A 14147-nucleotide genomic window follows, 5' to 3' on the forward strand; every position below is an offset into this window, starting at 1 on the left:
TCTATTTCCATCAAATTCCAGAAATACTTTTAAAAATTGAAGAGCTGGATTTTAGTAATGACTTTAAAAAGAAAAAAATGAGGCATGCACAACCAGTAACACCTTATGTCCCTTCTCCCAAATCTGAGATCATGTTATAAAGACCAGAACCAGATTTATAATTTTATTCTTTTTAAAAACCAGAACATGTACAATAATGGAGATGAAGACAAATCCAATTCATTTGAATTTTATATTAAAACTAAACTGATACATCACCAAAAGGCTCAACTTAAAGTTAATAAAAATCTATAATTCACATCTATTTACAGAATTACTCCTATAAGAGTCTAACCTTGAAAAGGGTGTGTAAAATGCAATGGTTGGAAGCGGAAAAAGAAGAAAAAATTCCAAGCTGCAAAAAAAGTGTACAGAATTGCAAGTGCAACTTGTAAAATATGTAATTTTATCTGGAGAGCATTTTGACAGAAGCAGAAACAGATAAAATAGTGGCAATATACTGCAGGGTACTGATGAATTAATATTACAAGCCTGCATCAGATCTGATGGCATATGTAAGGAATTCAACCAGATTAGTACATTCTCTTCAGTTTACTGTTATTGTCATTTATATCAACAATACTGTAACATTCATTTATTAATACATTAATCAAGAACATCATAGCACACTAGACTATGCTTCATGTAAGACCATCTTATTACATTCTTAACCAGGTTATTCCAGAAGTTGTTGAGATTAGCAGCACGTTTAGAAGAAGACAGACCGTCACGACTGTTTGGATGCAGGAAAACAAATTAGGCAGAAGTACAATCGACGGGTCCATGCAAGATTACAGACCTGATTGCTGAACTAGTAACTATTTAAGTTCCTCATATCATCCATCCAAGGATTAAAACTTTGATAAATATTTAAAAAGTCAGTGCAATGCCTAGTTAAGGTTTGTAGTCTTGTTGTATTACAACGTCTGCAGGAACGTCTTCACCTGTGAACAAGAAGTAATGTCACAAGTGATATTACTTGCTATAGGTGTCCTATTTAATTGTTAAGAATCAGTTATCACTGGATTAACAAAATTAAGTTGCAGGATTTAAAAGTTAATTTTTAAAATACTGAAGCAAATCAGTTGTAGGAAATAAACAAAAAATTTACAGCATTCAGAAAACCTGATTAAATTAAAAACAACAGATGGTTAAAAGCAAGTCACATGAAAAGAACTCAAACATGTGAAAATATTTGCAAGGCCCACCACTTGTGTTTTTAACTAAAACTGTTGGATTATAACCTGGCATCGTGCAATTTCTGACCTTGTCCACCCCAGTCCAACACCAGCACCTCCAAATCATAACTCAAAAATCTTACATCTTAAAGATATATTCTGACTAAATATTTATTAGAATACCTCAAAATTTCCCCTCTGTTTGGTTAGGTAGCATATTGCTGGGACAACTCCATAGCTGAACTATTTTATCCAATTAGCCAAGCTTCAGAAACAAAAACAGAAGTTGCTGGAAAAGCTCAGCAGGTCTGGCAGCATCTGAAGAAAAGCCATGGCCAACATTTCAGGTTTGGTGAACCTTCCAAGAGCTGATGGTAACTAGAAAAATGTTGGTTTATATGCAGAAGGTGGGGATAGAGCCCAAAGAGAGATCAGTTGCATAGACAAAGGAGTTGGAACAATCTGGCTGGGAGAATGAATAGCAAATGCAGTAGACTAGATTCTGGGAAGTGCAGGTAAAGTGCACAATGTTTGAGCTCTTGGGTACTGGGGAGGGAGGAGGTAAATTGACAGGTGCAGGGGAACGTGCCCTGGGGGTGAAGGAAGAGTGGACCACAGTATCCTGGAGAGAACGTTCCCTGTGGAAGGTGGACAAGGGAGGAGAATGTGTGCCTGTTGGTGGCAGACGTGGCAGCAGGTGATCTTCTGGATGTGGATGCTGGTGGGATGGTAGTAGGGTCAAGGGGAACCCTATCACTGTTGCAGGAGGGAAAAGAAGGGATGAGAGCAGAGGTGCTGCAGATGGGTTGGGCTTGGTTTGAAGGCTTTGTCGCCAATGGTGCTGGGGAATCCTTGGTGGTGGAAGGTGGACATTTTGCAGCCTCCCTTAAATGAAGTTGGCCTGATCAGAACATATGGAGCAGAGACGGAGGAACTGAGAGAATAGAACAGAGTCTTTACAGGAAGCCAGGTGCAAGTATGTATCGGCCAGGTAGTCTGGGAGATGGTGCATTTATAGTGGATATTAGTGGCTAGCCTATCCCCAGAAATGGAAACAAATGTCAAGGAAGGAGTCAGAAATAGACCATGTGAAAGTGAGGGCAGGGTGGAAATTGGAAGTGAGAGAGAAAAAAAAAATGAACTTTTCTAATTCCAGATGAGAGAGGGAAGCAGCACCGATGATATCATCAATACAACCAGACAAAGTTGTGGTAGGTGCCCAGAATAGGACTGGTGCAAGGAATGTTGCATTTACTATACCAAGAGACAGGCATAAAACTTGGTTACATGGGGTACCCATGGCCATTCTTCATTGAGGCTGTGAAACAAGTTTAACAATAAATAAAAAATACCTTGTCTAAAATGTCCTCTTGTTTGATTTTATCATCTTTAAAATCTTCATTAACATCAAGCACTAAAATAGGAATGTCCTTCAAGTATTCAAAGTCAAGCCTGAAAGAAATTATAGTGGTTTTATTTTTTGAAGAAGTTGGGGTATAGAAAAAAAACAGTAAAGTTAAAGTAAGACACAATCTACATTCTACTAAGATTGCAATATCACTTCCTACAAAAAAGGACAAAAACCTCAAGTTCAAATGGGTCCTACATACCTCATTGTTCGGTTATAAAGCCAAGATTCATGTTTGTAATGCAGCTTTTCTAGGTACTCCAACTCAATTCCTTGTTCTTCCTCCCTGCCTCTCAAATGGAGGCGCTCCATGCATTTCTTTCAAAGACAAAGGACAGATTTTTATCACGATTGGAATGTTGAAGTTGCTGTAGCCTTTCAAACAGAAAAGCACCAAAACAAAGAAATCACCTATCTACTTACTTCAGGGGTTGCTCGAAGGTAGATCAGGGCATCCAACTCGATTTGAGCACCAAACTGATTTAGTATCCAACCATGCCAATCTTGGTAAATCGCCCATTCTGTTTCATTCAGATCACCAGATTCAAACAAATTTGAGGCAAATATATACCTGTTTGGACAGAAAGAAAGCTAGTAAATAATTCAGAATCAAAACAGTCCAAATAATTGTTAGATACCAAAAACAGAACCAATTTCTTAGTTCCTTGCTTCAGGCAGGTTTGACCCACAGCGCCATGACCTCTATCATAGAGAGGCCAAGGAAGCAGATGCCACATGAAAAAAATTGGTGCCATCACATGCAGTTCAATGTGATCCACACAGCATTCCAGTCGATTAAGCTAACTAGCCCACACAAAAAGTCACAATTGCTTTAGCAAAATACATTTTCTGTTCATATTGGGTTTTGGAGTGAAGGATAGTGATGTTGGGAACTCCTCTGCCACATAGCTGACCAGGAATCTCATCTGTTATTGCAACAAGTTACAATTTGATAATCAAGCTAGTTGGCCAGTAAAGAAATGCATTTTTCTGGTCCACCAAATTTTAGAGTGAAACTTGAATCTGGAGCTTACAGTTCAAAGGCAGTGATGACAGTCAAGTCATCAAGATACACCTGAGAATAAGTCTAAGTGATAATGAATTTTTTGGGTCATTTTATCATCTACACAGAATAAAATTAGAAATCTGTCTCACCTGTCACTGTACAGTGATCTTTCAAAGAACTGTACAGGATGTTCAGCCTCTTGAATTTTGGAGCACAGTGGCTTAAGCTGTGCCCGAACCCTACTCAGGCAAGCATAGGTTTGGAATGTATATGCCCATCTACTTGGCTTGTCATAGAGCATCTGGAGGAGATTGCCACCACTTTTCTGTGATGTTGTAAGTTCCTTTTAGGGAAATAAAAAGAGAGTCAGAAACCAGACAAAGTTGAGAAATGTCACCAAAATCTATTTAGCACAAGTTCAAAGTAAGCCTAATCCAATAGCTCTGATTGAACAATGATCTCTCAACCATACATTTTCTTTTCAGTATTCAGGCAAGCATTGAAATGACTAATGCAAGAGCTTGCAGCCTAACCAATTAAACTAAGTGCCGAAAAAAAAATCAAAAGATTGCAATGAGACACTGAAAATGTATTCGTTTTGTCCCTAACTGGAAAAAAAAAGAAACTATTTTACAAAAAAACTTTGAAAGCAGGGATTGAAATCACCTGTGGCCATTTTGTGGGATATTCATAGAATCTCTACAATGTGGAAGCAGGCCATTTGGCCATTGAGTCCACACCGACACCCCAAAGAGAATCCCACCCATATCCTACCCTATTCCCATAACCCCGCTTTTCCACATAGTATCCAGGGATGTGCAGGCTATGAGCAATTTAGCATTGTCAGTCCACCTAACCAACACATCTTTGAACTGTGGGAGAAAACCCAGGCAGACATGGAGAGAACGTGCAAATTCCACACAGACAGTTGCCCAAGGTTAGAACTGAGCCCAGGATGTTGCCAAATTCCTTCATTTTTGTTGTACAAAACTGCAACTGTGTTTCCTCAAATGATAGAGAACAATTCCTATAAAAGATACCAACTCAGTATCTAATCAAAATTTGAAAGACAGCACTATATTAGCACAAGTGAAATTTAATTACCTGGAATTCATCATCCATTGTTTGAACATTGCACCATTTGCCAATAGGTTCAGGAACAACTTCCCATTCATCACTGGCTTTTGCCAACATGTGAACAAAAGTGGATTTACCCGCAGCTGTTGAAAACAAGGAAAGTTAAAATGGGATAACTTTTCACAAGAGTAGAACCTCATTGTCTCAAATATTTGTAAATGTTTATTTCTTCTCACTAACAAGTCATGAATGTTTTAATTGAAGTATAAGTCTTTATTCACATTAACTCCAAAAAGTTTGGCAGTTTAACCTATTTCTGGATCAGCACTGGATCGTATTTTACAGAATATCTGTTTGTAAGAGAAAGATAATTGACCAACTGATTTAAACCGAAATTACAATACATCTTCATCCCAAAATTGAAAGTTCAGCCATTTTTGTCGCTAATGCAAATTTCAAGTCGAAAAAACTGTTTACAATCTATTGAAAGAAAGAGCGAGTGTAGTTGTAACATTAATACCTAACAGCTTACAGATAAGGTTAATATAATTAACTCAAGCAGGAAACTGGACAAAGAAATTACAGAATATAAGATCTTAAAATGCATTTGTAACTCAAATTTAGTTACAGTAGCTCCTCATGTAAAAAACCAAACAGCAAGGGGAAGGGAGGATCGTTATTTTTCTTTGTGCGAAATGCCAAGTGTTCTACAAAGTCATCGAGACTGCAAAATATCCATTCGAAAGTTAAAAATGGGGTGGGATGTATTAAATCTGCCTAAGAGACAGGAAACAGTGAAAAACCATTCTCTTAACTGACACAAGCTTTCCCGCGCAACCGGTTACCAGGATACAAGCAACAAAAAGTGTCACTAAATCCCACATTCTCAGCCCAGAACATCTCGCCTGGCCCTACTTTTAACACCACAGGACAGAGGAAACATTATTTCAAAGACCATTAATTCAACGCCAAGGCCGCCAAGAAATATTGGCGCCAAATTCGCCCCCGAACCCTCCCGACCAGCTTGCACAATTTTTAAAAAGGGGGAAAAGTCAGTATAAACTGCTTACGTTACTTACCAATATTTCCTTCAATTGAAATTTTCTTCACCCTCTTTTCAAAGCTGTCGTCGAAAGTGGGGCTGACACACATTCTTTTTGGCGGCGTAGCCATAGTCTGGTGTGAACAGTTCCTACCTTCTGGCAAGCAGCGCTAGAAATATTTGAAAGTGGCGGGCTCGGTTCGTATTTGTAGTATCGGGAAGTATTGGCCGCGCCTCTCTGCTGGCGTAACTCTAACCCACTGCAGAAGAGCAGCGTCGCTGTTCGTTCATTCATTAATTGCAGCCAATCCACTCCTTCCCTAGAACAATGGGCACCTCAATATTGTCGCAGTAACTTCGACTAGGACGACCGGACAAAAGCGTCCCTTTTTAAAGGAGCACAGATAATAAGAAGCTATATCACATCAAAGAATAGTGAATTTACACGATTAAAGATACTACTGCATCAGCTGCTACAACCGCGGGGTATTGTCAGCATCACCTCCTGAGTGAAACCTTTTAATCTGTTTTGCCAGCATTTTTTTTTTCCATTTCAGTTTGCGCAATATTTGCCGTCTCTGCCATACATTTCAGTTGCGGTCGATCGAATGCCTTACGACCCAGTCGAAAAACGCTACGTACTTGCCGGTTAGGAGAATACTGATGTGAAATTCCTACCGTATATGAGTCACATAGTCCATGAGAAGTATTGCACAAAGTGTAGGAGGTTGAAAGCTGTGGAAGGAGGATCACCGAAGGTGAGGTTCGTGACAATCCCTGGAAACAATGGCTTGGTGCTCGGAGATGGAATCTCGATCCAGGGGGAATCTAGAAGGAAGTAATCAGAGACAACACAGCGTAGAGCTGGAGGAACAAAGCAGGCCAGGCAGCATCAGAGGAGCGGGAAGTTGACGTTTCGGGTCGGGATCCTTCTTCTGAAATAGGGCGGGGAAAGGGAAAGCCGTTCCCTCGCTGTTTGGTCTTTTTCCATAAAGAACTACTGTAACTAAATTTGAGTTACAATTGCAGGCAGGGCGTGGTGGGGATTTGTCAGTGAGGGGGGTGGGGCGGATCGTTTGGAGAGATAGTAAGACCTGCCGATGCTGGAGTCTGAGCTAACACAGTGTAGAAGTGGATGAACACAGCAGGCCAGGCAGCGTCAGAGGAGCAGGAATGTTGCTTGGTCAGCTGTGTTCATCTAGCACCACACTTTGTTATCTCTGTTTCAGGTCAGAACCTTTTTTTCAGAAAATGAGAAATGAAAGAACACGGACAGGTTGGGTCAGGTCCCGGAAGCGTCAATGAGAAGGAGGGTTGGTCATAGGATGAGGCCTGGGATGGGGAGATATTGAAAGTGGTGAAATCCACATTTAGGCCATTGGGAGGTGTGGCATTCAACCTCTGGCGAGATAGAGATCAGTTCCCAGAAAACCACAGTACCACCCCTTTAATAGGTTTGATAACAAAACTGAGGTTCAATCTGAGAGAACAGAATGCAGCAAGTTCAGAAAGAGGCAGGTTAGAGTGAGTGAGAGGAATGGGTAAATTGAAGTGGTTGAAGCTATGCAGGCACAATCAATAAAAAGATTCTGGTGTTGAGGTGCCAGTGTTGGACTGGGATGGACAAAGTTAGAAGTCTCTCAACATCAGGTCATAGTCCAACAGGTTAATTTAAAATCACAAGCTTTCGGAGTGCTGTTCCTTCATCAGGTGAAGTCTGATGAAAAGCTAAGGGAGGCTAGAAGGCCAAAAGGAAGAATCTAGTTGGAAAGAATACTGGAGACAGATTAAAAGGTTTCACTCAAGACTCGGTGTGAGAGAGATGTTCGCCACTGAAGTGGGTATGGAACTGGAGATGATGGAAGAGTTCAGCATCATTCCAATTTTGAAATTCACTCAGGTACAGGGGAAGACTTGCTTAGAACAGATCATTCAAGGTACTGTGTCTACAGGGCAAGCAGTAGGAATAGAAGCAGGGATGTGTCAGAGGTAAGTGAAGGGAGATCTGGAGGTTGGTACCCAGGATTTCTTGGATTTGCAATCCTTCATATGTATGAGGAAAGGGGGTTGAAATGAGCGTTGAAATGAGACTTGTGACCAGGACAGCTTTAAAATAATGAGTGCTGCTGACAAGAAAGATCAGAAGTGTTCATCTGATGACACCTGATATTAGGCACAGATCTCAGGGTGCACCCTAAACAAAAGCTCAAAGAACATAAATAACTTGGAGATATCCGTAATTGTGTTGGACCCAAAAAAATGGTGGGAGTTTTATCTGGAAGTTGCACTGAGTATGTCAAAGGTGTACGCAGTCGTAAAACCACGTTACAGATCAGTCAGTATAATTTTGGTATTCGGGATGCTTCTACAAACAATTATTTGAGACAGAAGTAGTACTCATATGGACAAAAGGTGAGTGAATTAGGAAAGTCAACATGGAAAACTAAAGCAGAAATCATGTTCAACTAATTTTCTGGAGTTTTTTAGAAGAGGTAACAGAAAGATTCAATGAGGTTAACATTGTTGATGTGGTATACTTGGATTTCAAGAAAGCATTTGATAAAATGCCATACAATAGACTTATGAGGAAATTTATAGGTCATGGTATAAAGGGACAGTCACAACATGAATACAAACTGGCTGATCAATAGGTAACAGAGAGTAATGGTCAATGGATCTTTTTCAGGCTGAAGCAAGGTTTGCAATGGGGTTTCCCTGGGGTTGGTATTGGAACCGTTGCTCTTCCTGATGTATATTAATGATCTGGACCTTGATGTGTAGGGGACAATTTTGAAGTTTTCAGCTGACAAGAAACTTACAGGAATTGATGAGGTTGTCAAGTTGGTAGAGTGGGCAGATAGGTAGCAAATGAGGTACTATGCAGAAAGGCAAAATGATACACTTTGGCTAGAAGGACATTGAAAGACAATATAACATGGGGGCACGATTCTAAATGGGATGCAGAGGTGGGTGTATATATGTATAGATTATTGAAGCTGGCTGGACAGGTAGAGAGAACAGTTAATAAAACCTACATTGTCCTCAGCTTTATTAATATGTGTATAGAGTTCAAAAGCAAGGAGGTAACATTACATTTGCGTAAGACTCTTGTTACCCCTCAGCTGGAGTATTGGGTATAGTTGTGAGCACACAATATTGCAAAGATGTGGATGCATTGGAGAGAGTACAGAAGTGATTTACTACAAGAATGATTCCAGCAATGAGAAACTTCAGTGGAAAAGATAGATTGAAGTGGTCCTGCTTGGTGAAAAGAAGCTGAAAAGAGATTTGATAGAGGTTTTCAAAATCATGAACAGGTTGGATAGAGTACATTGGGAAAAAAACTGTTCCTAATTGTAAAAAGGCATAAATTTGAAGTGATGTACAAACAAGCCAGGGAGATGTGAAGAAAAAAAATCATACAGCAAGTAGTTAGGATACAGGCATGGTGGGCCGAATGGCCCTTTTCTGCACTGTAAACATTCTGTGATTTAGTGAGATGTAAAAGTAAGTATTGGGTAATACCTGATTGCTTTCTATTTGTCTTAAATTCAATGAAGGTGAATCAGGGAGAAAAACAAATGGAAATCCCATTGGACACAAGATCTTCAGGGTGAGCATTTCTGGGTGAGAAGTGGTGGTTGATTAATCACCAATACAAAAGTAATATACCATGCCACTGGAAATCTGAAATAAAACCAGATAATGCTGGAAATGCTCAACAACAGAGTTAAAGTTTTAGTCAAAGTTTTTCACTCCCCAGACACTGCCTGAAATGCTGAGCAATTCCAATATTTTCTGTTTTCAAATTCTTTTAAACAGAACATTTTTTTCTTCTCTTATCCCATTACCACTTCCTTTGGCCTTATCTCATGAATTCTTTTGTAATTTAATCTTTCATGTCTTCCACCCTCTCACATATTTCCCAATTTTTCTACTTACATGGCCTGTTTCTAGCCACATGACGACAAGACTATAACCCCTCCCCTCCTTTTCTTGCTAAACTTCTTATATTTCTTGGTCACAATGAATGGCCACAAACTTGAAACCTTAACTCTGGTTCTTTCTTTACAGTTGCTTTTTGACCCGCTGAGTTTTTCCAGCAACTTCTGTTTTTGTTCTTGTCCTGTACTTAGTCATTTTGATCTTGAAGTGATTGCAATGGGTACTTCAACATTACTTGCTATAGTGTCTTCAATTGCATCAAGCTTTGTTCTGTTGCCTTCTGCCAAAAAAACTAGCAGCAGAACTTTAAGCCCCCTCAATCCTTGTCTTTGGAGCTCATGGACCCAGTATGAACCCACCCTCCATTAATCTGCTTCTAGCTCTTTTGCCCAAATCACAATCATTTCTATTATGCTCTGCGGACTTTGTGTGCTGCTCCTTATATTATTACTATTACTATGAGATATTTTGCATGTAAAAGCTTTTGTGTACATGCATATTGATGTTGATCACTTCCATTACCAGAGATAAATTAGGTCTCAAAAGGAACATTCCTCGTGTACATTTTCCTAATTTTCAAGGATTTTTTCCTCATTATCTACTGGTTATCATCATCTGAAACTATTTAATTTTGTAAAGGAATATCTTTAGAAGTCTCCAACTGGCTAACAAAGGCAAAGCAAGTGACACTTCAAAACAAATATATAAATTTAGATATAATCATAGATTTTATTCACCTGGCAAGCAAAGTTTGTGGCATGATTTTTTTTGTGGATTTTGGCAACAAGTTGAGGATTATCAAATCAGCCATGATATCATTGAATGGCAGAGCAGACTCAATTGGCCAAATGGCCTACTTCAGCTGCAACATCTTACAATCAATCACAATGTTGTTAGATCACATTGCAGATCTCAACTGGTTCCAATGTTGCTCCATCACAGCTGATTTTACCTACCATGTTGTCATGGAAGGAAGAAATGACATCGAACAGCGCTGGTGGGCACAAAAACATAGGTTGCTGGAAAAGCTCAGCAGGTCTAGCAGCGTCTGTGAAGAAAAAATCAGATTAATGTTTTGGGTCCGTTGACCCTTCCTTAGAACAGCTGGTGGCAGCTGATTTTCTCCGGTATAGGCTGTTATTATACTGTGTCTGCTCATGTGGTTGAATGCCATAGTAAAACTGATGAAAACAATATATATAGAAAGCAGAGTTAACGTTTTGACTCTGGTAATTCTTCATCAAAACTCCAAGTCAGAGTCGCCAAACTCAAAATGTTAACTCTGCTTTTTCTTCAGTGATGCTGCCAGACCTGCTGAGTTTTGCCAGCAATTTCTGTTTCTTTTTCAGATCTCTAGCATCTGCAGTTGTTTGTTTTATTTTAGTCCATTCCAGTCCTTAAACACATGCTGCACAAAAAAGATTTTCCTTGTGTCACTCTTAGTTCTATTATTATTCACAATAAATCTGGATCTCACTATCTTGCTAGATATTTTCTCACCATCTACATTAATTTGAACGAAAGGAAACATGGAGAGTTGGAAAGGATTAGGGAAGAAATTCCAGATCTTAGGTTCTTGGCAGCTGAAGATCTTCTATATTGAAATCAATTATGCTAAAGAGGTAAGGTGGCTGTTCGGTTTTTAGCCTCCTGCCACATTCCAATACAGGATGCACATAGGTTGAGTATTTGAAGTTTGGAGTAACCCTTTGGCCTTGTGAGGGATAGATCCTTCATTCAGTCAACCACTGCCAATGGCAGCCAAAAATGCTGATTTCAGATATTTGATCTTAAATTCAACAAATTACGCAAGAGTAGAGTCTCAGTGGTTCCGAAAGACAACCTTTTGGCTTTGATGGCTAATGTTGATGTCAACGATATAAAATCACTTCCACAGTGGCAAGCATCCTGAAAAAAAGACTTTTCACCCCCATTTTATATCCTTATGATGCTGCTCTCAATGTTATGTGATGAGGCCTGTGATTGTCTTAGCAACTTCCGGTCATTTGAAGTTATTTTCATGTCATACAATGTGCCATGAGGAAAGATACTATCTTATTGTCCTCTTCACCACCATTCATTAATTAGAAATGCCGAAGGGAAGGATGTTCAATCCAGAATGGTCAAATGCAGTTTTACAGCATAGAGCAGAAAGAACATCATACAATCCACAATTTATGCTGAAATGATATCAATGTTAGTCACTGCAGAAAGGAAAACATGAATCATCATGTTTTGCAGAAAACACAATCTAACACCCAAAGTTCCTTCACTTAAATCACCTATGTTGATGTAAAATAATAAAGTGACTGCTGTTGAACTCTGTAAAGCCTACATGATTTGGCACCGCCAGTCTTACAGTGGTATTGTCTGCAGTGTAGAAAATGATGAAAGAAATATACATGATTCCTCCATAGCCAGCATGGGTAAACAAAGCCAAAAACGTTGAAAATGAATGGTCTAGCACAACATTTCTGTCCAGAAGTTCTTTGATTACGGAAAGCAAAAGACATTTTTTACTCTTTGGCAACTAATGTCTGCAACAAGGGTACAGCAAAGTTTGGTTTTCAGATATCATAGTTTTGAGATGGAGGCTCAGTATTTAAATTTTTATAACGATAGACAGGGAACCACAGAAAAAAGTCGCAATCATGCTATTATCCAAATCCACACTTCCATTGATCTTTCATGTAATCACCTGTTCCTGACAGAAAGCATAATAGTAGTTACCAAAAGTTGAAAAGTGCTCAAAAGGACATTGTTGTAACCAGTTGTTTCACTCACATTTTATGTAGGGCAACAAGGTATACTGTAAGAAACTAAAGATCATTCTCACAATATTGTTTCTACATGCAGAACACCACAGTAGAGAGATTTCTGTAACTTACTTCAAGTGGAAGGGTGCAGTCTATTGAGGCATGTCATGTCCAGGTGGTTTCCTTTATTGCTGTGTTATTGACAGGTTACTGAAACGCTAGAGACTTATGACAAGCTACATTCAGTATTCGGTGAGGAAATATGATCAAAATAGCATCAGGATACTTCAGGAACAAGGGGATGCCAAGGAAATGACTGAGGCTTACTTTCTCGGCAATGCACTGCAACTATTTAGGAACTGTACTGAAGCTTTAGAGGCTAATTTGATCAGTGTATGAGCTTACAAGCAATCTGAATAGGAACCCAGACAATAGGATTTAGTCATTTTTTTTGCATTCACTGCTAATGATAGACTGAAATAATTAAAACAAGATTTGGTCTGAAAATGTCACTAAGCCATTATTGGTTATAAAAAGTCAAAAGTATATTAGTAACAGAAATGAAAACGGATTTCACAGTTGATTGTCCAAATAAGTCAATGCAAATCCTTTGAACAATTTTGCAACCGTGTTCAAGTGTGCAGTTCTTGTGCTTTGAAATAGTTTAGCATTGTGAGAAGTGTTACATCCTCACCATAGAGGAAGCGTTGCTAGACCAGTGAGGAGGCAAACCTGGAATTTTTCAACAAAGTGCAGGGAAAAAAATATCATGAGCATGAAAAATATAGCTTTTATATATGCTGCATAGCACACCTAAAAGGACTTTTCTCCATGTGACCACTGCTTTGAGAAATGAGAGCAACCAGCTGGAGATGCATAGCATGAAAACACTTCTGGACTGCATCAATTTCTCAGAAGAATGCAAACACATATGCCTTGAGTTCCGAGGGAGCAAAAAAGCTCTGGTTGTCAACATAAGTGGCCAAAGTATTAAAAAAAACTAGCACTAGTTCACATGGTGGGGAGATTGGCTTCAAATTTTTATATTATTGATTGTTGTACTATATATGCAATTTCAATTCTAATTTTAATTATATTAGCAGACCTTAAACCCCTGGCCATTTTGCCTGTGTGAATGGGTGAGTGGTCATCAGAGGCCCAGGGTATTTCCGTAGTACGCATACATCTTGGAGTTGTGACTGGAGACGATTATAGATGCAGGGAAGGCAAGATCATCAAGGAATTTGAAAACAATTATGAAAATTTAAAAATCAACGTGATGGGGATCCAGCAAAGATCACTAACTATGGATGAGGGGCAAATGAGGCCCAATGTGAAATTAGCATGTTTTAGTTTAGCAACTGAACTGATGTTTGTTCAAAATCATTAAATAATTTGTGAAAAAACCTTCGCACAAAGACCTCAGCGTTATCCTTTCCATTAAACAAATGATTTCTACATGCATTCTGAATCTTGTTTCTCCATTTTGCTTCACTGCAAGGCAAGAAATAACAACGGAGAGAGCTGACGGGGTGGTTTGCCAGATAGTCTCATTCATAACTTGCTAAATCATACATTTCCTTGAAATTAATTCCAAGTAGTCTGTATTTCAAAATCACAAAAATATCGTCTCCAGTATTTGTACCCACATCCTGGTAATGAATAAAAGTCTCAAAAGAAAATGATATAATTGACA

General features: G+C 39.0%; 1 protein-coding gene and 1 long non-coding RNA gene across 3 annotated transcripts; one reads left to right on the forward strand and one right to left on the reverse strand.

The window, feature by feature from the left end:
- Positions 1–242: 242 nt before the first annotated feature.
- On the reverse strand, positions 243–6783 carry zgc:110540 (deoxynucleoside kinase). Of its 2 annotated transcripts, none has more exons than XM_048543147.2 (8): positions 6429–6783; positions 5788–6136; positions 4736–4851; positions 3781–3974; positions 3049–3196; positions 2828–2943; positions 2570–2669; positions 243–983 (listed from the first exon to the last, which is right to left on the reverse strand). In XM_048543147.2, the coding sequence occupies exons 2-8, from the start codon at positions 5879–5881 to the stop codon at positions 957–959; spliced, it is 795 nt and encodes a 264-aa protein (XP_048399104.1). In that variant the 5' UTR covers positions 5882–6136; positions 6429–6783; the 3' UTR covers positions 243–956. The 2 variants fall into 2 exon arrangements, with proteins under 2 accessions (XP_048399104.1, XP_059506674.1); XM_059650691.1 differs by having other exon boundaries at positions 6253–6783.
- On the forward strand, positions 6077–13789 carry LOC132210472 (uncharacterized). The gene is made up of 3 exons (XR_009446614.1): positions 6077–6508; positions 9311–9363; positions 13552–13789. It is a non-coding gene; the product is annotated as an uncharacterized LOC132210472 (long non-coding RNA).
- Positions 13790–14147: the final 358 nt, after the last annotated feature.

This window comes from Stegostoma tigrinum, chromosome 13 (genome assembly GCF_030684315.1).
Source record: "Stegostoma tigrinum isolate sSteTig4 chromosome 13, sSteTig4.hap1, whole genome shotgun sequence".
NCBI classification, from domain to species: domain Eukaryota; kingdom Metazoa; phylum Chordata; class Chondrichthyes; order Orectolobiformes; family Stegostomatidae; genus Stegostoma; species Stegostoma tigrinum.